The 26,517-nt window shown below is 39.7% G+C and overlaps 1 protein-coding gene across 3 annotated transcripts in view; it reads left to right on the forward strand.

Moving 5' to 3' along the window:
- GRIK2 (glutamate ionotropic receptor kainate type subunit 2) overlaps nucleotides 1-21,037 on the forward strand; it is a 1,245,293-nt gene extending 1,224,256 nt beyond the window's left edge. For 2 of the 3 annotated variants that reach the window (XM_073675764.1, XM_073675765.1), the window contains one exon: nucleotides 19,458-19,592. Coding sequence is in view for 1 of the 3 variants with exons in the window: in XM_073675763.1 (XP_073531864.1) it covers nucleotides 19,458-19,622 (165 nt within the window). In the remaining 2 variants the exon portion in view is untranslated. Of the gene's footprint in view, nucleotides 1-19,457 lie in introns of all 3 variants that reach the window. The other variant, XM_073675763.1, reaches the window with a different exon arrangement.
- The last annotated feature ends 5,480 nt before the right edge of the window (nucleotides 21,038-26,517 follow it).

Consider the following 26,517-nt stretch of genomic DNA (forward strand, 5'->3'; position numbering starts at 1 on the left):
CGTCATATTGGGCTGTGACTTTTCCTTATTTTGGGACTTGTGGGGGAAGGAAACTAGACTAAGTAGCATGGGGAAAAGCCAGGTCCTTGAAGAAGAACCCCCGACGAAGTCTAAGATGGAGGAGTTCCCACTGTGCGTCCTTGTCGATGATGAGGGTGAGACGGTGACCGAGGAGGCCGACCTCCCTGCGTTAGATATGTCCGGAGAGAACTTTGGGACTGCTCAAGTTCGAGACCTGACCTTAAAAGGGGCGTTCGACCAGGTTACTGTATGTAATGGGGTTGCCCAAGAGCCGGGGGCCGACACCAGATTCCCCCACTTTGCAGTGCAGGGGGAGTTGCTATATAGGGTGGCCAAACTGAGGGGCGGTGAGATAGTGGAACAGTTGTTAGTGACGGGGCCATACAGACGGCGGGTGCTAGATATGGCCCATTCACATGTTCTGGGGGGACATCTAGGGGTCCAGAAAACTCAGGAGAGGATACCGAGAAGGTTTTAATGGCCAGGGTGTTATCGAGAAGTTCAAAACTATTGTAGGTCCTGCCCCACCTGCCAAATAACCGCTCCCTCCTCCCACTTCCGTAGCCCCTTAGTCCCACTACCTGTGATAGAGGTTCCCTTTGAGAGGATTGCCATGGACCTCGTGGGCCCCTTAGTTAAATCAGCTCAGGGCCACCAATATATCCTGGTCGTCATGGACTATGCGACCCGGTACCCTGAAGCGGTTCCCCTAAGGAACTCGTCCAGTAAAAGTATAGCCCGAAAGCTGGTCCATATTTTTGCTCGGACAGGTCTGCCAAAAGAGATTCTGACAGACCAAGGAACCCCATTTATGAGCAAGGTGATGAAGGAGCTTTGCAGAGTCCTTCAGATAAACCGAGGTCCGAGGCTGAGTTATCATCCACAGATGGACGGCCTAGTGGAACGCTTCAACAAGACCTTAAAGGCGATGCTCAAGAAGGTGGTTGAAAAGGATGGGCGAGACTGGGACTACCTGCTCCCATTTCTGCTTTTCTCGGTCATAGAAGTTCCTCAAGCCTCCACTGGCTTCTCTCCATTTGAACTCCTATATGGGCGGCATCCAAGAGGTCTCCTAGACATCGCAAAGGAAACTTGGGAGGCTGAAGTCACGCCACACCGGAGTATCATCGAACATGTCGCCCAGTTACAGTAGAGAATGTCAAAGGTGATGCCCATCGAGAAGGAACATCTCCTCCAGGCGCAGGAAGCCCAGACGAGGGTCTATAACCGGTCGACGAGACTAAGACAGTTCCAGCCCGGGGACCGTGTTTTGGTGCTGATTCCTACCGTCGAGAGCAAGTTCCTCGCCAAATGGCAAGGTCCATACGAGGTGGTGGAGAAAGTCAGCGAGGTTAATTATAACGTCCACCAGCCTGGCTGAAGAAAGCCGCATCAAATATATCATATAAATTTGCTCAAGCCGCGGCGGGACCGTGAACCTGTGGAAACTCCTTGCCTGGGAGCCGCACCAGAAGGCAAGGTGGAGGAGGTCACTATTGCAGAGACTCTATCACCGGCCCAGAAGCAACAGTGTCGAGAATTACTAGAGTGGAATCGGGAGCTGTTCTCAGAATTGCCGGGGCATACTCAAGTGGTAGAGCAGGACGTGCTGACAGAGCCACACGTACAAGTGAATCTGAAGCCATATCGGATTCCGGAAGCACGCCGGGAGGTGATCTCGGCTGAGGTGAAGAGGATGTTAGACCTCGGGGTAATAGAGGAGTTAAAGAGTGGGTGGTCGAGCTCAATCGTCCTCGTGCCGAAATCCAATGGAGAGTGGTGGATTTGCAATGATTACCACCGACTGAATGAGGTATCCAAGTGTGACGCGTACCCGATGACCCGAGTCGACTAACTCATCGAGAGGCTTGGATCGGCAAGGTACATCACCACTCTTGAACTGACGAAGGGCTACTGGCAGATCCCCATGTCCCAGGTGGCTAAGGAGAAGACGGCTTTCTCAACACCTGATGGGTGTTTTCAATACACGCTGATGCCGTTCGGACTACAGGGGGCCCCAGCCACTTTCCAGAGGGCTATGGATCGGATCGTAGCCCCACATAAGAAGTATGCCGCAGCCTACCTCGACGACATTGTGGTCTTTAGCTCAGACTGGGCTAGTCACCTACCTAAACTACAGGCCGTTCTGGAGGCGCTAAGGAAGGCAGGATTTACCATAAATCTGAGAAGGTGTGCCATCAAAAGAGAGGAGGCCAAGTACCTGGGCTATGTTGTTGGGAGAGGCAAAATAAAGCCGCAAATCAAGAAAGTGGAGGCAATTCAAACTTGGCCGCAACCGCTCTCGAAGAAGCAGGTGAGAGCATTCCTGGGAATGGTGGGATACTACCAGCAGTTTATCCCGAATTTCGCCATGATTGCCGCACCACTAATGGATCTTCAAAAAGGCACCAAATCAACCATGGTGAAATGGACGGAAGAAACGGAGACCGCGTTTCATCAGTTGAAGCTAACACTGTGCAAGCAGCCGGTCCTGATCGCGCAAAACTTCAAGAAAGAATTTGTGGTCAGACGGACACTTCAGAGGTGGGTCTAGGGGCTGTACTCTCACAAGAGATAAATGGGGAAGAACATCCCATTCTCTATCTAAGCTGAAAGCTGTCCTCCTGCGAAAAGAACTACGCCATAGTAGAGAAAGAGTGTTTAGCCATAAAATGGGCCGTGGATACACTGAAATATTACCTACTAGGCCGGAAGTTTAAATTAGTATCAGACCATACCCCGTTGAGATGGTTGAGGGAGAATAGGGGTAAAAATGCCAGTGTAACTAGATGGTTCCTAGGGCTTCAAGATTTTAACTTTCACTTGGAGCATAGGCCCGGGAAGTTACATGGGAATGCATATGCCCTCTCTAGGATTCCCTGCCTGGTGTCAGAAGGTACCCAAACCCCTGGCTTTGGGCAGAGGGGGGGGAATATGTGACAGAGTCACTGGTTTTATATGTGAGGGGAGGTATGTGTCACTCAGGATGCTCTCCTGTGTGAACTAAGACGCCATTCCCCCTACCTCCCCTCCGGGTGTGGCTGAGCAATGTGTAAAAGCTCAGTCCTTTTTTTTCCTCTGGAGTGTGGTCTGGAGAGGGAAGTCTCCAGACAGTGTTGTGGAAGCTGCAGAGCTTGTTACCTGGACTTTACATGTGCAATTTATGCTACCGAGAGCGGGCAGAACCCGCTCACCTACGAGCTGAGCTATACTTTGTTTTGTTTTCCCGTTTAACCCAGGGGGGTCTTGTTTATTTTTTCCTGTGGAACCCTGCATGAGTTTATGCCCGATAATAAACCAGCAGAAAGGTAACCTGAGAACGTGTGTCCTATGTCTGCCTCCGGGAGAGCCGAGTGAGTCGTCTTGCCACAATATATATATAATATATACATATATTTCTATAATCATATATCATTTGAATTAGTAGGATATACTGTATATGTATATATATTTATTCATATACCCTACAATTTCAATTGACTCACTATTCTACCCTTTAAAATTAGTTATTAAAAACAACAAACAAAAAATAAACATGTTGAGTATTATCACGACTGTAAAACTTCACTTAAAATATAAAATTATTTAAACCACATGGTCAATAGCAGTGCAAAAAAATTATGACACACCAGAATTGTCATTTTTTGTTTGTCGCATCTCTGCATAATAATACAATAAAAAATGGTCAAAACATTGCATTTAGCCCAAAATGGTATAATAAAAATGTCAGCTTGCACAAAAAAAGCAAGCCATCACTGAACTTAATAAAAAAATAATAAAATACTTGTCTCAGAACATGGCAACACATTTTTTTCTATAAATTTCATAATTTGTTTCACATTTTAAATAATAAAATTACTGTACAAGTTTGGTATTGCCGTAATCATACTAAACTAGAGAATCACGCTGCTAGGTAATTTTTACTACATAATGAATGCTGTAAAAATAAAACCCCAAAAACAATGTCAGAATTGCTTTTTCTTCCACAAATTCACCACACTTAGATTTTTTTTCATGTTCTATTACCTTAAACTACAACTTACCCCACAAGAAACAAGCCCTCATATGTTATGTTAATTGGAGAATAAAAAAATGTTGTGGCTCTTGGAAGAAAAGAAGGAAAAAACAAAAACCAAAGTGCTATTAGGTTAAGTTCACATGAAGCGTTTTTGATGCATTTTCAGAAACGCTGCGAAAACGCTTGTTAATAGGTCTGTCAGGTATAGCAATGCAAATCCGGATGTGCTGTGCACATGGTATGGAAATTTCCGCTCCGGATTTGCATTGCGGTAAAAAACGCAGGATGACCATTGTTTGGGCATTTCCGGCGCAAATTCGTGCCTATTGACTTGCATTGAATCACAGCAAACTCGCAGGTATAATACCTATATCTGCAGATATGCTGCGTTTCAATGAAACTCAATGGGTGCGAATTCGCACAGGAAGTGCGCTGCGGGTCGTACCCGGGTTGGGAGAGGAGGACTGCATCTCCTCTCATCCGACCGCCACTCTCGCTGATAACAGCGAGAGACGCGTGGCTGAGAGAATCAATAGTCTGCTCTGCCAAGCCCATGTGCTCGCTTCAAAAATTTTTTTTTTAAAGAAAAAATAAAAAAAGAAACCTCTATACTCACCTGTCCGGTGTCCCCAAATGGTTATCCTCTCCTCCCGGCGGCCGGAGGTATACTGCGGAGAATGGGCTTGCTTCCCGCAGTATACTGTGCTTCGAGGACCTGCGCAGCGATCAGCTGAGCGATCTCGTAACCATCAGCTGATCGGTGATGTCAGCGATCAGCTGAGCCATCTTGTGACCATCAGCTGATCGGTGATGTCAGCTGATGCTCATCTGACCCTGGGAACATTCACAATAATGTTCCCAGGGTGGTAAGCTCATCGGGGCTGATCACCTAATCTTCAACTATTCAACTACAGTGACCTCCTGCAGCATGTATACTGACAGGGGTGATTTTACACCCCTGTCAGTATACAATGCTGTGTTCTACAGCAGTGACATCAGTGATGGCTGATGTCACTGCTGTATAAATGACCTGGATCGTCGTGGGACAATCGTTGGCAGTACATGGACTACGTCATTGACGGCGGACAGGTGAGAGATATGGTTGTTTGATATTTTACGTTTTTTCAGAAAATCGATAGCTTCGTGGACAAAGTGTAATAAAAAAAAATGTAGAATCGTGTGTTTTTTATTTCATTAAAATACTTTATTCTGGCCGTGTCTTTTATTGAAAAAGCGGTGACCATTTTACTACACAGTTAGTAATGGGAGCGTCTTATAGACAGCCTCTATTCCTAACCTGGGCTTCACTTCAGCCGCCAATAAAAGGCTGACGTGAACCCCAACCCCATTACCCCACTAACCACTGCTACAGAGTAGTGGGAAGAGTGGAGGCTAAGCATCAGATTTGGCGCATCTTATTGATGCGCCATTTCTGGGACTGATGAGGGGTGATATTAATAGCCGTGGAGGGGGCTAGTATTCATGGCCCCTTCTCTGGCTATTAATATCAGCCCACAGCTGTCTAGTTTAGCCTTTGCTGGTTAGATTTTATAGGGGGATCCCACGTCAATTTTTTTCTGGGGTCCCCCTGTAATCTAGCCAGTAAAGGCTAAATAAACAGCTGTGGGCTGATAATAATAGCCAGGGAACATTGTTAGCTAATGGCCCCTTCCCCGGCTACTAATATCATCCCCCAGTGGTCGACTTTCTCTCTGCTGGTTATAAAAACGACGAGGGAGCCCACACCATTTTTTTTTATTTTAGGCTCTGTGCCCACGATCCGGACATAGCAGCGCTTTGGAAGCATTTTTTTTTCTGCATCCAAAAGGTTGCATTCTATTGAATGCAGGTAAATCCACATGTTTTCACTGAACCATGCGTATTTACCACATTCTATACATTCTAGTGGTCAAATTTTTGTTGCGGAGACACTGCATGACAGTGTCCACGTGTGATTTGCAACCTCTGATGCATGCATAGGTAACATGGGATTCCAAGAGATCCCATCCACAATGCTGTAACATCTGGACGCTGCGGGTTTGACACAGTATAAACACGCAGCCTCAAACCTGCAGCGGCTCCTGACTGTGGCCATGTACCCAAACTCACCCACAGCATGCCAATTTCTGTAGCGGACACGCTAGTCTCCGCTGCAGATTTTGACTGATTGAAGTGTCATTATATGCGGTGGATTCACATGTACCGACAACAAAAGTGTGGCATTAGAACACCACGATTTGGATGCAACAAAAATATGCTGCGTCCAAACCTCTGCTTGTTTCTGTTCGTGGGGATGTAGTGGCAAATGAACCAGCTGTGAGATGTTAATTATGGCCAGGGAAAATGTTTGCAAATGGCACCTTCCCAGGCTAAAAATAACGGCTCACAGCAGCCGCATAAATTACATGAATAAAAATGCTAATGAAGATTGGGTGAATGGGACTAGCTGACACTTAGCTCTTTTGTTTGGTGATGACAAGGTGTCAATCAGACCTTTTCATGACCAAGCTTAATTAAAGTAGAGTAAAGAGTTAAATAAACACACAGACACAGAGTAAACACTTTATTTGAAATACAACAGACACATTCTTTAATCATTCGAATGAACCAATATACTCATCTCAGTTCTGATGGTAATTCAAGGTTTAAGCAATGTCCCACCAAATAACTTTATTTAGCTCCAAAATGCATTCATTGATGTACAAAAACGCTTAAAAAAACTCATAAAAAAACATGTCAAAAACGGATGTAAAATCTGCATGCATTTTTCCTGCCAAGGAAATGCAGAAACACTCAGGAAATTTCTGCTTCAAATACTCATCATGCGCACATAGCCTTAGGAGAGAGGCCAGTTGTAATTGTGACTTGTGCCTAGATAAACCTACATTTTTTAAGAGAATGTTTCTGTTTCTAGTATACAACCACAAGTTTATAATTGGATTTACTTTTTGTTTAAACCCTAGCCATCTTCAACCATTTTGCTGTACTTTTTCATTAACTATGGCCAACTTATCAATTGGAATACAAAAAAACCCACAAAATAGAAAAAAAATTCTCACTGTACACTTAGATGAATACTGTAAGGTAAATACAAATCTCATGCTGAAAAATAAATTCACACTATACTCCTAGATGAATAGAGGTTTCAGTTTTTATATGGGGTCACTTATATGGCGTTTACAATGTTTTGCTAGCTAAAATAATTTTTAGATAAACAGTGTTTTTTATCATTGATTCAAGGTAAAATATAGCCCTGAAAAACTATATGGAGCTCTTTCAATATTGGCCCCCATCATGCTGTCAAGCAAAACATGTGGTCTAAGTGGGCTTCATTTATGAGCAAGGGAAAAATAGATAATAGATGTTGGGGTATATAGACATAGTTCTATGTACTTTCTAAAAAAAAAACCCTATAAATTTTGGACTTGTAGAAATATATAAAATTGCATTAGTTTTTACAAGCTTTGCATTCATTTTGACAATAGAATGTGGTCTTATTCAGTACACTTCCAACAAAACTCCAGTTGAATATGGGGGTGCATTTTTTAAAATTGGGTCACTTAAAAGGGTGTTAAAGTATGTTCACACTGCATCTTTTGTCCGGCAGTCAAAATAGTTGGATTTTCAAGCAGACGATTCAGGAATAGCTAATTCTGTAATCCTGAAGCATATTTTCACATTTATTGGTTATTTCTTTAGAACTTTTTCAACCTTTTTCCCCCTAACATTTTTCAGCGATTTTTAGATGGATTTTAACTGACATTATTTGGATATCTTTTTAAATCAATAAAGCATTGTAGAGAATACTAGTGTCTTTTCAGGCAAAAACAATTAGAAAATGCTGATGTCTTCCAACATCTTTTTAGCCTTTGCATTCATTTGTATTGTAACATATTGACTGTCTTCTTAGTTAAAAATGTCTGAATAATGTATATGTTACTTATTTTAAACACTTGGTGTCCTTGAAAAGCCTAAATCATTTAAAAGATGCTCATACTCTTGAACATATGAATAGCAAGTGGTTTTTCCATACAAATGAATGGAACTATTCATAGTTTTTGTTAGAATGTTTTCCACTATATTTGGTGTTTTTATGACCAAGCCTGTGAAAAAGTGGCAGAAAAAGAAACCATATAAAAGTACCCTTACGTTCTTCTCCAATGTGAAACTTTTGCTGATGAGCAGAGGTGTCTAAAATTATTCTAGCCTACGTTTAGTCCTAAAATCATAATGTTCTTCTTCAATTTTGGCCGCCACTATGTGACCAAGCAGCAAAATTTTCCCTAAGTGGGATATCTCTCAGTACGGGGGAAATGGTATAATACATTTTGGGATATATAGCCTATGTTCTACTTACTATGTAAAAAAATATACCTTATAAATGAATCACTTGAGAGAAAAAAACAAAATACATTTTAATTTTACCCTGGTTTTACACTCATTTCAAAAATAAATTGTGGGTTCAATATACTCACCAAAACTGTTTTCCATATTCTAGATGTTGCCTTACAAGTGATTTATAGAGTGGGAACAGTACATTGGGATAACAGGATTTTATCTCTTTTTTTATACACCCTAAAATCTGGTTTGCTTTTGCAGCTGCTGCTTGACATTGATTACTGCTGCTCAGCTTACTTGTTGACAGAACAACCAAGCCCTTCTCCTGTTCTGTAGTCCCAAAAATACTCACATTTTATGTATATACAGCAATAGGATTACTTCATCCTAGGTGAATCACTCTACATTTATCAACTTTAATCCTTATTTTCCAAGTGTTTGCCCATTCAGACATCTAATCCAGATCATTTTGTGATATTTTACTATCAAGGTCAGTTTTTAATATCCTACATTGTTTGGTGTTATCAGACTCTTTACTCTCAATCCTACTGACAAGTTCATAAACAGATTTAAAAAATCGGTCCTAGCACAGATTCCTGTGGTACTCCACTGCTGACTATCACATTTATAGAATGTTACACACCAACTCTTTGTTTTCTGTCTTTTAGTCAGTTCTTTACCCACCTGCATATATATTCCCCTATCCCTGTTTCTGGAGCTTCAGTATAAGGCTGTTAAGTGGCGCAGTGTCAAATGCCTTTACAAAGAACAGATAAATCACATCAGCCGCACTTCCAACATCCAGATTTGCACTTACCTCCTCATAGAAACCCAACAAGTTGGTTAGAGACGACTTATCTTTCATGAATCCGTGCTGGTTGTCAGTTATTATATTTTTCACTGCAATATATTTTTACCGGTCTTGTCTTATAATGCCATCAAATCTTTGCACAATACTGATGTCAGCCTTAGCTGACAGATGTCAGACTTAACGGACGATGTCAGACTTAATTTCCCTCAAATCAGAAAATGTCCACCAGGGCCAAAATTGTCTGCATGTTTGTGTCATTGTTCTGCTGCAGAATTAAATTTAGAGCCAATCAGATGTCTCCATGATATATTGCATAATGGATAAATATGTGTCTGTATTTCTCTGTATTAAAGGCACCATTAATCATGAGCAAATATGCAACTGCATTTGCTAAAATGCAGCTACAAACTTGCTAAGAACCACCACCATGCTTCACTGTTGCCAACAGACACTCATTATTTTTATCGCTCTCCAGTCCTTTGGGAAACATACTGCCTTCATCTACAGCCAGATATGTCAAATTTCAACTCATCAGTCCAGAGAGCCTGCTGCAAATTTTCTGTTGAATGCATGTTTTTTGGCTGCAATTGTTCCATAAAGATCACTTCTGGCCAGACTTGTCTAAACAGCACATGGGTGAAGTTCGATCCCACTGGTTGCTATCAGCTCTTAGCTGATAGCACTGCAGTATAACTTTCAATTTTGAAAGGATGTACACATGATGTGTCCTTCATCTGTGTTAATATCTGAGAATGTAGTTTTTAATAATCACATAGACAGGTTAATGATGCAACAATATGTTATTCATTACATCCATGGAAATATTGCAATTCCAGGAAAATGTCCAAAATACAATTGTCTCAGTCCACAATTTCCCCTCCCCGGGGAGGTAGTTCCTCTGCCTTTGTGGCAGGCTATACTCACTGTCCCCCCAACTTTTGGTTGGCCCACAGATTTTGTATCCCCAGCCAGTATAGTCTGTAGTCACAGTCCACAATCCTCCATATGACAGATAAAATGATAGAAGCAAATGTATCCAGTAGCAACAGTCCTTTAAGAAAGTTCATCAAATCCAAATGACAGATCCTACAACTGTAGCATGTTTATCCAGCCCAGTCGGCAGCTGATCTGTATTCCATAAGCTATTGATCCATCCGTGGTCCAGGTCCTCAGACTAGATCCTATCCCTTTGATGACATTCCACCAACTCTTCACTAAACATGTGGTTTCTTTTCCCTTCACTGGGATCAGCCCCCTTAATGGGCAGAACTGCTCTTATCCTCCCCCAAAGCTAAGTGTGCATTAGTGGAGGTATTTTTCTCAGGTCAAACCCATCACCTGGGTCTGCATGTGCATCTCCCTGTGGTGACGACTCCACCGGATCTATTTTCAACACTCACACAATAGACCAAGTTGCTGTTTGAACAATAGATTAAGGCTCCTGAAATATTAATGAGATTACTGGAATGCTGGACACGTTACAAGTAAAATTAGTGTATATAAACTGATGAGCATGCAGAACATTAATAAAACACAGCAAGTAAATCTCTAATAAAACACAACAATAATATTGACGGAAATGGAGCTCCATGCTGAAAAAGTCTGATAGTCTTTAGTAAGTGGGTAGCTCCTCACAATCTGCTATTCTAAGTTTCTTGGACCATCCACTATGTCTACAGTGTTCACCATTGCCTATTTTTTGGTGTCCTTAAATATAAGAAATACAGACAGGTACTTATCCATCATGCAATACCATTGGGGAGGCATCTGATTAGCTTCAAAATAATTTTTCAGCAGGGCAATGACCACAAACAAACAGCCAATTTCATTAAGAACTAGGAAGAAGAACAAGGAGTTCTAGAAATGATGCAATAACTCTCACAGAGCCCTGATCTCAACATCATTGAGTCTGAGTGAAATTTCATGAAGAGACAAAAAGATTTGTGTAAGAATACATCCACAGAAGATCTGTGGTTAATTATTCAAGATGTTTGGAGCAGCCGAGTTCACATAGAAAAAGCTTTAATGATTTTTGAAGGCAAATGGTGCTCACATCATACAATGCTTTAAATTAAATTTCTCCTTTGATCATTAATTTAGCATTTTTTAATTAATAATCAGAAATAAAAGTATTTATACTTCTTTTTTTGACAAATTTCTTAATTTGCAGCATTTTTTTCATATGTGCCTAAACTTTTGCAGTGCTCAATATAACATATTAGAGCTGATATATGAAAAAAATGCCTTCTTTTGCCATATAAATTTAGAATCACATGTGATACAAAAACACAGTCATAATCATTTGAATACATAAAACAGAGTTATTGTTAAATATAGTCATACATACCAGTTTTTCAAAATGTTGCCATCCAGTTAAGAAATGACAAATAGCCTCAGCCTACATGGAATTAAAAAATTATATGAAGAAAAACAACAAATATTTCATTCTACTTTTTACTAAATAAAACAGGGGAAAATAAATGTTTATTTTACTCAACAAGTACAGTAAGTCTCATGTTTATTCTCTTTTCAGAGTAGTTTGTCAAAGATTCTTTGTTATGTCAACATTCCCTAAAATTTTGGTTACTGCCTCTGGCTTTATAAGGCTCGATTGAAAATCTCCAACTGTGCAGTACATCATTCAAATTCCCAGAAGGAGTAGCCTGTAGAGACAGAAGCTTATTAGAAAAGAAACCCACAGGAGGGCCTCATATGCATTCAGGGCTAACTTCAGTCAAAATGGAAAGCATTTTGATTGATGTATTCTAGAAAATGTGAAAACATTGACCTCTAACACAAGCTATAAGCTGCAAGATTACTGCCATTATTGCTTTAAGACATTTTAACAAGATTTCAAACAATATCTGACGTGCAGTGCTAGAGGTAATGAACTTCTGAACAAACCTTGCACTTTCATTCTGAATTTCGAAAGTGTCTTTCAAAGAAACAGTATCAAAGGGCAAAGTAAAAGATTCAGTTTATTTAAAGTGAGTGACTAGAGTGTTCTTTTTTCCCACAAAGAAAAACAGAAATATAATTTGTGTTCCATCTCAAACTTTGACAACCTCTTTTTGTGTTTTGACTTCTCTATATTTTAGCCTTTTACTTTTTCATTCATTTAAAGCAAATTGATCCATTATGAATAAATGCACGACTCAAACATAATGTAATCACTGGCACATCATTTATTTAGCAACATATAAATTCTTAATGTAATTGTTGTCCTGGTAGCAAGAAAAACACGCACATCTGCAGGAATTTTATAACAAGGCTTCAAGGTGTTAAGAAACACATTATTTAAGGTTGCAAGCAAATGCAGAAACTGCCTTCATAACTTGCCAATATAAAAATGGCACTGTTAAGCTGGAACATCAACACTGAAAGATCTATTAACCAGGATACTGCAGGCTTTACATAAGCTCAATTTTTCTAGTGTAAAACAAATAATAGGATCCAACAGTTCAGAGTGCAAATAAATCTTAAATTATATTTAAAAAAATAACATTTAATTTATGATCCTGGATAGACATCTCAACAACCAAATTATGCTGAGGAAACATGTCCTCTTACTATCTAAAAATTTCCATTGCAGCTCTTAATATATTTGCCATTTATATGGTTCATACATTAGATATCATATAGTATTGTATTTTTTGCAGAGTACTACAGATTTTTTTTTACTATATTAGAAATGGAAACATACATAAAATTCTCAAATAAATGTATTCCCTGATTATATCCCGAAATCAACTCAGACTTCAGACAAAACTACTAGGTTATTATTATTTATTATTATAGCTCCATTTATTCCATGACACTTTGCATGTGAAAACATACAAGATAAAAAACTAGTACAATAATCTTGAACAAAATAAGTCACCGACTGGTACAAGAGGAGAGAGGACCCTGCCCATGAGGGATTTCAGTCTACAAGGGTTGGGTGAGGATATATTAGGTGAGGGTAGAGCTGTTTGTGCAGTGGTATGGTGATACGAGGGTTACTGCAGGTTGTACGATTGTCGAAAGAGGTAGGTTTTCAGGTTTCTTTTAAAGGTTTCCACTGTAGGCGAGAGTCTGATATGTTGGAGTTGAGAGTTTCAGAGTAAGGGGGATGCATGGGAGAAATCTTGTATGCGATTGAGGGAAGACTAGATAAGAGGGGAGTAGAAAAGGAGATCCTGTGAGGATCGGAGGTTGCCTGCAGGTGAATACCCGGAGACTAGGTCACAGATGAATGGAGCAGACAGGTTGTGGATGGTTTTGTATGTCATGGCTAGGGTTTTGAAGTGGAGTCTCTGGACAATGGGGAGCAAGTAAAGGGATTGACAGAGAGGAGAGGCCAGGAATAGTGGGGGGACAGGTGGATTACTTGGGCAGCAGAGTTTAGTATAGATTGGAGGGTTGCAAGAGTGTTTGAGGGGAGGCCACAAAGCAGGAGGTTGCAGTAGTCGAGGCAGGAGATGATGAGGGCATGCACTAGTGTTTTTGCAGATTCTGGAGTAAGCAATGTTTGGATCTGGGAAATATTTTTGAGTTGGAGTCGGCAATAAGTGGAAAGGGCTTGGTTTGTGGTTTGAAGGAGAGATCAGAGTCCAGGGTTACTCCGAGGAAGTGAGTTTGTGGCAAAGGGGGGAGTGAACAGTCATTGACTTTGATGGATAGGTCTGTTGGGGTCTTTGAGTGAGATGGGGGAAAGATGATGAATTCTGTTTTATCCATGTTAATTTTGAGAATTCAACCAGAAGAAAAATGAAATAGCGGACAGACATTGTGTGATTCTGGTTAGTAAGGAGGTGATATCCGGTCCAGAGAGGTAAGATCTGTGTGCCATCATCCTAGAGATGATACTAAAAACCATGGGACTCTATGAGATGTCCCAGGCCAAAGGTGTAGATGGAGAATAGCAGGGGTCCTGGAGCTGAACGTTGGGGGACACAGACAGATATTGCATTAGGTGAGGAGGTAGTGTGTGAGTGAGAGACACTGTATATCCAGTCTGTCAGGTATGAAGAGATCCAAAATAGGGCGAAGTCTGTGCCAAGAGATGAGATAATCTGTAGTAAGAGGAATTGTTCACTGTGTCAAAGGCAGAAGACAGGTCCTGGAGGAGGAACGAGTGGTTTTGCTTCGATTTTTCAGTTAATAGGTCATTAGTGATCTTAGTCATGGCAGTTTCAGTGTAATTATGCGGTCGGAAGCCACATTGTAAGCAGTCAAAGAGGGAGCAGGAGATCAGGAGGAGAGGCGGGAGGACAGTTCAAGATGGACATATTGTTCCATTAGTTTTGAGGCATAGAGGAGAAGTGATATGGGGCAATAGCTAGACACAGAGGATGGGTCAATGGAGAGCTTTTTGAGGATAGGTTTGATAGAAGCATGTTTGAAGCAAGAGGGGAAGACACCAGTTGTTAGTGACAGGTTGAAGAGATGGGGTTAAGGTTGAGATGAAGACTGTTGTGATGTTTAGGATGAGGCAGGATGGGATCAGGTCAACTGCACAGGCAGTGAGATGTGATCTGGAGAGTAGAGAGGAAAGTTGATCTTCCATAATGGCAGAGAAGTTTGTTTTGGAGGAGGAGGGCTGAGTTGTTATGAGGAGTTTCTGTGGAGACTGTAGGCCAAAGCTTTGTCTGATGTTATCAATATTCGGCTTGTAAAATAAGGCAAAGTCTTCTGCTGACATGAGAGAAGAGGGAGAATGTGCAGGGGGATGGAGAAGAGAATTAAAAGTGTTAAATAGCTGATTAGAGTTTTGAGACAGGGAACATATGAGAGATGAGAAGTAGATTTGTTTTGCTACAGTAAGTGTGGACTTGAAAGTAGTGAGGGACTGTTGTAATGTGATGAATGTTATGCCCTTCGCAGAGGGACTCTGCAAGACTGGCACCAAACCAGCAAAGGGGCAGCCACAGATGCACTTGGCACAAGGTGCCCAGCTAGGCAGTCACTTGAGGGCTGGGAATACTCTTTACCGAGCTCCCAGTAAAAAGAAGGGGGATTTTTGCAGAGCTCTTCGCAGATTCCTAGTCAAGAATCAGGTGAGTACTTCTACAAGAGTCCCAGGAAGTAAAAATGAGAAAACCTCTGAAAAGATAGCAAGACTAATGTTGGCACCACTCACCACAAAGCACAAAGGGAAACAGCAAAGGACTAAGCGGGGAGCAAGCTTAATTAGCCCGCCTAATGATCAGGTTTTGATTACCTCCCAATCATCCCCAGACAGCCACTCCCTGCTAGCTCCAACAGCTGACCAGACAAAGTCCCACCATTGCTTAGTACCAGACAAAGCAGCGTCCTGCATTGCCTGGCAATCGGGGAAGACAACATCCAATCTTCCCTGGGCAGAGAAATCAATGAGAGACACAGCATCCTGTGTCCTCACACATCCCTCAACACCAGAATGATCCACAAGATTGGGACAGTTTCCCTGCACACATAGTAACTCGGCCTCCAGGGTAAGGACAATGGAGGTGCCTGTGACTGGAGTAGCATAGCACAGGACCTGCTCCATTCACAGGTGGGAGCACAGAACCACAACTCGTTATAATAAAGTGCTCATTGGAATGGGATCTTTTCCATCTCCACTCAGCAACCCTGGAAGCCTGCCTCAGTTCTTTAGTCAGTCTGGTGTGGCAGGGTTGCCTGTTAATTGTGCGAGCTTTGGTATATGTGAGGGGGTGACCATTTTGAGAGCTGCAGCTGTTATGATGTTATGTAAAGCGGAAGCAGCATCTGAATTGTGTAATTAACTTATGTCTGCAAGAGGGAGAAGGGATTCATAGAGTGAGTGTAAATCTAGGTTTTTGAGATTTCTGCAAGGGTGTGCAAGTTTGTGGAGAGGGGATTGTGTACCTGGTGAGGAGATGGAATAGAAAGTAAGTAGGTTGTGGTCAGACAGAGGGAGAGGTGAGTTAGAGATGTCCGGTAGGGAACAGAAGCGGATGAAGATGAGGTCCAGTGAGTGGCTGTCTTCGTGAGTGGTTGTGGAAGACTATTGAGCTAGGCTGAAGGAGTAAGTGAGAGATAGAAGCTTAGAGACAGCTGAGTGGGAAGTATCAATGGGGATCTTGAAGTCACCCATGATGGTAGAGGGGAAGCAGCAAGGTGGTGAAGTGGTCCAAAAAGGGGGTGGCTGGCCAAGGGAGGTGGTAAATGATAGCCAGTGGGAGGTTGGAGGGGGAGTAGATGTGCACAGAGGGCGCCACAAAAGAAGGGAGAGAAATGGGGGTGGTAGTGAAATTTGGATGAAGGAGCCGTTATCTGACAGGAGAAAACCAACTCCTCCATCATGCTTGCTGCTAGGGCGGGGAGTGTATGAGAGGTGGAGTCCACCATAATAAAGTGCAGCTGGTATGCTGTTTCAGATGGGATGAGGCAGGTTTGGTGATGCCAAAGAAGGAAAGTTTGTTAGCAATGAAAAGATCTTGGATGTACGAAAGTTTGTTGCACAGAGAGTGAGTGTTCCATAGAGCTCCTGTTAGAGGTAATTGGGAAGTGGGGGCTGGGCGAATGGGTATAAGGTTAGAAAGTTTGCGGAAATTTGTGATAGATCATGGATGAGAGTTAGAAGTGACTGTGGGGATGTGGTGATGAGGACCAGGATTTGAAGAAATGTCGCCAGGAGTGATGTGGAGCAGAGAAAGTATTAAAAGATGTCAGCAGGAGAGGGCATGAGGCAGCTGTCTGTGTTTGGAGACACAGGGTTTTATGTTGAGTAACAGTTCTGAAGAGGAGGTGAGATGGATGGGGAGGATGGACGAAGAGATGACCAGTTCATTACTAGGTGTAGGGATTAGGGGAGCTGGTAGAAAGCGTAGGACTATAGGGGTGATAGTCAAAACAAACAGAAACATTGTTGACTGTGACTATGTATCCAGTTACCTTCAGTTCCCTTCTGGTTCAATTCTGGTCTAATTCATTGCAGTACACTTAAATGCGGCACTTAGATGATGCACAGCAGACTATGTCCTACAGATGTAGTGATCACAATATATTTGCTAATAAATGCACTCAAGTGTGAAATAGAGGGCAGAGGCCTGTACTCATCTTCATCAGATAATTAGCACTGAGCCAGATGCAGGATATAATGCAGGCAGAGTAAACAAGCTGGTCATAAATAAAAGTGGTGAGGGGGTAATGCAGTGGTAGCAGTTTAAAAACATACCAAGTAAATACACTCAGGAGAGGTAAGAATTATCACAGGTTAGAAAAGCTGGGTGACATTCCTGCAGGAAGGATAGATAAATAGACATGTTGATTGAAGTGTGATGATGGTAGATGACTAGGTGCAGTCTGTATACATCATATTAAATTCTGGTCTAATTCATTGCAGTACACTTAAATGATGCATTTAGATGCTGCTTAGCAGACTAGGTTAAGGGGTCATTCCTAAAATCCTATTCTTTTACACAAAGCACAGTAAATGCATACTTATTGTTAATCTACAGAATTCGCCCACCAAAAAGTTTCTCTGTTGTACATATGTGTCTTTTTCATCTCTATCTGCCTGTGCATCCAGCTTCACATTGCTGAATGCGCAGTCATATTCTTACACTGTTAGAACTACATTTTCCAGCAGCACCCTGCTTCTCCTCATTGCTGCAGACTTCTTCCTCTCCTGTTTGCTACTAACTCGATCCATTTTTCTGAAAATTTATCAAGAAGGTCTAAGTGTAGAATTCACCTTGTGTTTTTGTGCACTTTATGCTCTTATTAAGTATCCTGCCTGATTTTATATCCTGCTATCTATATTAATATAGCTGTCTGTGTGTTTTACATCATTGATAGCTGGTTTCTAGTGGAGCTAAGAGTTCTTACACGCCTTCCAAAATGAAGCTTTCAATTACTAAGCAGTGCAAAACTGAGTTCTGCTTGCTTTTTGCTGCTAAGAGATCAATGATGTGAAACTTCAAATTAAATCTGTTGATGCATATGACAGAGGATTATCTTCTGCTATATGACTCAACAAAGCAGAATTTGAAGTTTCAGATTACTTATTTAAAAAGACAGACAGTGATGATAAAATCAGCCATACAGGGTACTTTAGCGAAGCATACAGTGTACAGAATCATAGAGTGTATTGTAAATGTAGAATGCACTTAATGTCAGAGGTGGAGGCAGATCTATATGGGTAGGAAGCCATCTGACAGACTCTGCACTGCACGCGATGTACCAAGGGCAATGCAACCACAGCAGGACAGTTCCAATGGCAGCTAGAAAGTAAATAGAGAGCCTAAAGATGCATGTTTCAGGAGTGATATGTGCAAAATAGAGCAGATATCAAAATGACTAATATCTGCACCAATAAATAAATATATGTGTACATAATTACACATGCTAAACTCATGAATAAATTTAGACTACCAGACTAGATTACTTAACTAATATAGAATCCAAAAAATATCTAGCCCTAACAATAGACTATGAGAATAAATAGAACCCCTTACCAGGTCATATATGTTTGTTGATTTTGCAAAATAATTAGAGCAATAAATCTTAGCCTTCTACTGTCAATTTGATATGAATGGTACTTTTTGGATGCAATTTTGCAGGAAATATCCATAAATTGAAAAATATAACACCTTCAATGGTATTAATTAATTTCTGTTTTATACTCAATGTTAATAGCGAAATTATGAAAACCATTTTATTTAGTTAAAGCTCTATATCTATATCCTGCATTCTTTCAAGACTGTCTCTTATCTGCAGTACACTGTAAAATACAATAATATTCTGTATTTATTCTGAATATTGGCCCTCCTCTCTTTCAAGAGGCCCACTCATCTAGTGAACCATTTTGAATGCAATGTGCCATTGATAATAAACAGCTTTCTAAATTACCAACTCTATGAACTCCATGCAAGTAAAAAGCTAGAACATGAGTACTGTGTGCGAAAGAAAGAATTTGCATAGCAAATATGAAAATGTGCAAACTACAAATGTTTTTGGATGTGTTTTCCAGTGAACATATGTCTCAAATGCATTTGCCTATAATGTGCATCACCAGGCACTAGTTGGCAGATAAATAATTTTAGTGACAAGGTGAAATTTTCAATGAGCTTTCGCAGCTTGATAAGTCATTTTAATTACTATGTGATGCATATTTAAGTGACAGCAGTTTGTTGGAAGCTTCAGGCAGCAACATGGTAAATTTGCAGGGTTGCTTAGCTGACATGCTGCGCCAAAAGAATAAATCTTTAATAGTTTATACACCCCATGTGAATGTTGCTTGCTTTTAAACCAAAACATTATTTATGTTTGTATTTGCAGAGATCCTTCTGTAGCGCAATGGTAGAAGAATTAAGGATGTCACTTAAGTGTCAACGACGGTTGAAACATAAACCGCAGCCTCCTGTAATAGTGAAGACAGAGGAAGTTATCAACATGCATACATTTAATGACAGAAGGTTGCCAGGAAAAGAAACAATGGCATAGAGCTGGGTTTCAGGCATCCCCAAGCACAAACTGTCAGCTTTTTGTTTTCCTTTTCCAAACAACTCTGCGAGAATGTTTCCTGTGGAAATATGCAACCTGTGCAAAATAAAAATGAGTTACCTCATGTCGCTACATCTATGAACTTCAGACTTAAACTGATCCTTCAGTCAGGCTAGAGCTGCAAGAGTCATGGATAAATCAAGAACTTCTGCGGAGGTTGATTTTTTTTTTCTTCAAGGGGTCCACCATTCTTCTGAATGTAAATGTGTATGTTTTTGTGGTTGCTTTACCAGGTCCCAAATCAGAAAAGGATAAGAGGTTATTTTTGAAGCTTACATTATTAAAAGAAATTTTAAAAAAATCCAGAATAACCATTGAAGAATGAAATCATAAACTGTATCTTATTGACTGTAAACTCTTTGCATTTCTGTGGCAAAGATAAAGGAAAATTAGGTGGTTTCTTATTACTTGCCCAATACAAATGTCCAAATCCATTCTTAAGTTGAAATGGCAACATTAGATCATGATGGCATTCTAATTCATCACTATACATGATTAAACAATCAAAAACAGTATGAGAAGATTCTTAAATGCTTTGTGGACTCTGTGTTTCACTGTCGTAAATAAAACAAAATGTCAGTAAACAAGGCAATAATTGTATTGTTCAATTCAACTAGATTGCAGCATTTCTGTGTGCAGAATGTTTATGCTGAGACGTAGTTGTTATGGAATACAGAAAAATATATCATTGTGTATTGAAGAGAGGAAAATGTGAATTTGCCAAACAGGAGCCGACTTTGACATTATGGATTTTTAAAAAAAAAAAAAATAAGTCCCTGTTTCATTTTGAACCCAACTGAGCCTCTGCAGTTCACTCCAACTGTGGAAAATGTATGGGCCTCATAGAAGAACTTTCCACAGGGAGCTTTAAACGGACTGCATTCATCAATACAGTCAGTGTTAAATGAACAAAATCCTCGAGCAATTTTTATTTCAAAAAATGTTCAGGTTTATTTGTGGAAATGCAAGATTTCTATAAAAATAGTTTTTGTATGGAGATTTTTGTAATACTTTTTATCAACAAAATCCAAACATACGTTTCTTCTGTCAGGGGTGTGATGCCAAGCATAAACGGTAGTGTGTGAGCACCACCAACGTTTGGTGAGATTATTTTTATCAAATTCAAATTCAATATAAAACATTTATTTTCAAGTTCAGTATTGCTAGTTGCACTACCAGCACTGCTTCCCATGCCATACCCCTGATTTTCACGAAGCTAAGAACATACTGTAATGATCAATTGTGTGTAAATGGTTAAATACACAGTCTTCTTGACCACATTGTGATAACAGTTGAAGTGCACACAGTTTCCTGTTTGAATTCAATGCACAAAATAAACATAAGCAAAAACTAAATGGATTTATCTATTTTATTTTGTATGCTAGATAACATTTTATCAAACACATTTCATTCTTGAATACTTAAGCATAATATGTACTGTGAGAACAATCCATGTAAAAATACGACTAGGCATTCACCCAGTGCAGTTTTGATGTAATCTATACACAAGCCAAAACTAGGATTGAATCCAAAAAGAGAAGGTTGCATCTTTTTATTATTAATCTTATATGCAAGCTTATAGTTTTAGCAAACTGAATTGTATGAACAAGAATTTAAGGCTCCTTGCAAACATTGAGGTGAATTAGGGCCTCCAGTACATCTTTATACCTCCAGTTTAATATGCAGGTATACACAGTTTTTCTCCGTCTATGGCAACTTCAGACGTCAGTGTGTCTGATACGTAAAAAAATGGTCTAGATTTTTATTAGAGTTTTTAATTAGATTTTGAGAAATGTTTAGTAAGTGTTTCAGATTTTACTATCAGTGTTTAATCAGTTATTTTCTCATATGAAAAAATAAATAAACAAATTGCAATATTAATCACAAACAATACACAGATTGCAATGTGTGCTGTCATTGGTTTCTCACAAAACCTATAGACTTTTATAGGTAATTTTGAGCCATGACTGTAATAAAAGAATGGACGTCTCCGTAATTTTTTTTCACATACATATGAGCAGCACCACAACTCATAATGGGTACATGTTCTATTCATGAAAAACATGGCTAGAAAACGTACGTTATTCAAGGATTTCTGAATGGAGCCTGATAATGTATGAATACAGCAGAAAATATTATATAATTTTGGTATACTGAACTTGATTTTATATTTTCCCTTAGAGGCACTGACTATATTGGAGTTTGAAGAATGTATAAATTCTCATTTTTTGGTAACTGTACTTGAACAGTTTTTCCTAATTCTTTTAAATCTACCAGCAAATATACACATTTATTTCAACAGTAAAGGTTAGCTATTTAGAGGTTTTGCTATATGTGTTTATAAAATTTTATTCAACTCTCCATTAACGGAAAGTTTTAAAGTTTAAAGTATTAGGATCCTACTGCAGCCCAAACGCTGAGAGCTCCAGCAATCCTGAGAACTGAACTCTGCAAAGTCCAATCTCAATGTAGTGGAGGTCAAGGATGCTCACCTCTGCTTCATTGATACTTTATGGAATTTCCACAAATAGCTGAGCAATGTACTCGCCATTTTTCAGTAGTCCTATAGAAAATGTATGGAGCTGTGATGTACTGTACATACCTGACCTCCGCTCCATTCATAAGTGGCTTTGCAGAACCTTATTTTCAATACCACTTAGGGGCCAGCCATTCGAGGGATCACTGTCAATTTATGGAAATCCTGTCACAGATTAAACAATTATGCAATATGAAAATGTGAAAAATTACAAAAAAATGCTGCAGGGGTACTATAGAGGCAATTTGTAAGCTACAAAGAAAAAAAACACATGGGATAATAATTAAAATGTATTTTATGTACTGTAAGGGTAGAAATATCAGGCTGATTTTGCTATAAATAAAAATTGAAATAAGTGTATCACATATCTAAGAAGCTGGCTCAAAATAAACACAATGTGGAAGTCATTGAGCATATTGAACAAATAATTGGGTCTGAGGAGCAATAGCAGGTATTGCAGTGAGTTGCAGGTTGTACTGCAGCGAAAGTAAAAGCACCTGTATTTAAATAATCCAAATAGCAAGTATGAAAGAGCCTGAGAGTGATTTGTTTTTAAGTGTGATTTGGCTTGTGTGTGACTGGTGATTCCATGACTTTGGATTCAGTGAGTTTAGAAGGTAGTAACAAGTTCTATATCACTGTTTCTATTTTCATGCTTATTTATTTATTATTATTTCTGTTTTGTGCAATCCCTATTAGGAATATGTGCTACATTATTGACAATGCCATCTAATGACAATGCCATCCAGTGTACAGCATTTCACTTGCCCACAATATGTAAACAGCCATTAAAGGGTACATACTGATGTGCAAGATATGTGCACGTTGTACATTTGGAAGCCCAGGTACTAGATTTAAATAAACAGCTGGCACCACTAAGATCCATACACAATATGGAAAGGAGTTTGATGCTTATGGAGCAGGTGTTCACTGGGGTAAGTGTGGGGGAGGATCATAGTATGGAGCTTCAGGACAATGGAGCAGCTGTCTGGGTGACAAAAGGTAGGGTAGAGGGAAGAGTGTCCGAAAGGCTAATCCTGATCTGACACACCCCAACAAGTTTTCTAAATTGGCAGATGAGGGAGATGTCAGTACAGGAGTAGCACTGCTGCAGCAAGCCATGTCCTCTGGAAGCAAGGGGGATGTTTCTGCTCCAGTAAGGGGGGAAATAGCAGTGTAGGGCCAGCAAGATAGGTGCTGGTAGAGGGGAGCTCCATTACTAGGAGAACAGATAGGGTAATCTGTCACAAAGACAAGCATTGCAGAGCAGTCTGTTGTCTTCCTGAAGTTCAAGAACAGAACATTGCTAATTTGTTGACAGATTGCTGGGAGGAGCTAATGAGGACCAAGCAGTCATGGTGCATCGTGCACGAATGACAAAGTTAGAGGTAGGTAGAAGGTCGTTAAACATGATTTCAGAGAATTAGGCTGTCAGCATAAAGCAAGGACCTCAAAGGCAGTATTTTCTAAATTACTGCCTATACCATGTACCATGCCAGAGTGGTAGAGTAGATTAGGAAGGTGAATAAGTGTCTCAGGAATTGATGTATGAAGGACAGTTTTGAGTTTCTGGAGAACTGGACTGACTTCTCTTTTGTAAAGGGTATATCCCATGCACCACTCCATAACCTGTGCAAACTTGCTACAGCCCCTCCACTGGGTTGTGAAATCTGCACACAATCCAAGAATCCAAGGCACGGGATAATCTCCTTCCAAAAAAGTTTTATTGACACCAGTGTTCACAGAGGTCAAATAGCGAAGTTTCAGACACACATGGCCTTTATCAAGCCAAGAAAAAAGTGCATAATCAAATAACACAGAACAGGAACTATTTATAGTAAGTCAGTCATAGACAATTATCATTAATTCCTCCTATTGGTCCAACCTCCATTACCATAGAACAGTAAATAATAAAAAGAAGAATTAAAAACAAATATAAAAAGACTTCAAGCATCGCTGGTAGAATAGTTATTAATAAATATACATTCCAAGATAAAGAAAGATATAGGGACACTCTTACATCACCAAATATATAATCGAGCATAAATGCATTTTTTTTGTTCTACTACATATTCATTACCATAAGTATACACCCAGTGCCAACTAGCCCAACCTATTGTATATATCAGTTCAATCTTACCTATTTTCTGTGAAGCACTGTCGAAAACCATTGGTTCAGGTACAGCAATGTAAGGATGCAGGGGTGGGTACATCCTGTTTATAGGAGCTTGCCAAAAATGCCTATAGAATATTGCACAGTGAGTGCTGCATAGTGCATTCCACCCCTTCCATACGTCGCAATAGATGATACAGCCCCTATAGATTCAGTCTGTCACACTAATCATAGTGGGGTGGATCGTGACATCATATTTATATATCACGTGACCACCAAGGTCACATGTATTGTGTAGACTCGGCAATCATATGACTAGCAATGTCACAGAGGTATCTCCCATAATATTATTCCAATGCTCCAGTTACATACTTACAGGGCAGTAGGGAATCAGAAGATATGCCCTAGCAACCAGGTCACTGTCAATTAGAATATTCACAGAAGGGGGGATTTAAATGTCACCTGTTGCCATTTTCCATAGGGTAGAGAATGCAGGGAGAAAAATAACACAAAAAGAAGTCATCCACATAATCTCCATAAAGTTTCAATGTTGATAGGATGAATCATAAAAAAGGGGCAAAGGAAAGGGGAGAAAAAATGAGAAAAAAGAAGGGAATGAGAAAGAAAGAGGAAAGGAAAAAAAAGAAAAAAAAACAGGGAAAAACTGGAAGGAGAAAAAAGGGTGAAAAAAGAAAGAAAAAAGGGAAAAACGGGATAAAAAAGAGAAAAGAAAAAACATAAATAAGAAAAAAATAGAAGAGAAATAAAGAAAAGAAAAAAGTAAGGGAAAGGGAAAAACAAAAAAGGAGAAAAAGAAAAAAAGAAAAAATAGAAAAAGAAAGAGGGGAGAGGAAAGCCAAAAGAGTATTTTAAGGCAAAGGAAAAGAAAAATTGGACTATAAGGAAGAGGCAAGTATCAGGTAGTATACTCACACAAAAGGCTCTCACTGTCAATATATCCTTCAACAAAAAATAAAAAGCAAAATTTTAAATGAAAGGGAGAACATGTTTTATTTATGTAGTGATTCTATGGTTACGGAGGTTGGACCAATAGAATGAAATAAGACATAACTCCCAACCGTCCCAGATTCAGAGGGGTTGTCCCACTTTGAGGGCTCAGTACCGGCTTCTAAATATTCACCTTTCTCTGAAGTCTACATCGCTCTGTAGCTTCTACTCCTCGGGGTGCCAGGTCGCTTTCCTCTGCTCAGTGCATTAATTAAATTCTAATATTCACTGCTTGTTCCCCTGAGGCTCAAACTCACATCTTAATGTTTGTAGGCAGCAGCTTTATCTATGAGCCATAGTTCATAATGGAAAACATAGGAGAATTTTGTTATCTTGACCTGTATTGCAAGCAATGAACCCAGAAGCAAATTATGTCTGCACATAGAGATACATTGTATATTTCAATGTATTTTTATGTTCCCTGTATACTGAGATGAAGAAAAAGTCAGATTTTTTTTGTTCCTTTAAAGCTGCTAAAAATAATAAAAAAACAATTACATTTTTTGTGGGTCTCCCTGCAATTGAATTTTTATGTTTCTGTATTCAAGAGGGAGAATAAAAATGTTTTTTTAACCTATAGAATTTCTAAAAAATAATGAAAAACACTTAAAATATTGTCATTTTTAATGCACTTTTTAAAATAATAATGAACATCATAAATCAGCAAATAAAATGGACATATTGGGTGTCACTGTAATCGTAACTATCCACACAACACATTGATCAGATTATTTACGTGGTTCTGTAAATGGCAGAAGAAAATGGCATGATTGATATATTTTTCTATTGAACCCATAAAAAAATGTAATAAAAATGTAACGCTGAGGCAGTGTTCACATGTAGCGTAAATGCTGCATTTTTTCTACTGCGTATTTTTCTGCAGGTTGCCCACATTACACAACACAATAACAATTTTATCTGATTATTGCGTTTTGCCTGCCTTTCTTTTATTCATGTTCCCCCATATTTGATGCGTTTTTAGTGCAGGTATGAATCCGCGTTCTTAATGCTTTTTTAATAATACAGGAAAGCTTTCATTCTGCGCTTAAAAATGCAACAGCATTTTTTTTTCATGTGAGTTCTGCAGCGTCTTTAGATGCACAGAGGGTAGAGATTTCATGAAATCACATACACTTTGCTTAGACATTTAGACTGTGTTCACATGTAGCGTAATTGCA

The sequence above is a fragment of the Phyllobates terribilis genome, unplaced genomic scaffold (assembly GCF_046119375.1).
Source record: "Phyllobates terribilis strain yellow unplaced genomic scaffold, ASM4611937v1 Scaffold_3__8_contigs__length_932513732, whole genome shotgun sequence".
Lineage (NCBI taxonomy): Eukaryota > Metazoa > Chordata > Amphibia > Anura > Dendrobatidae > Phyllobates > Phyllobates terribilis.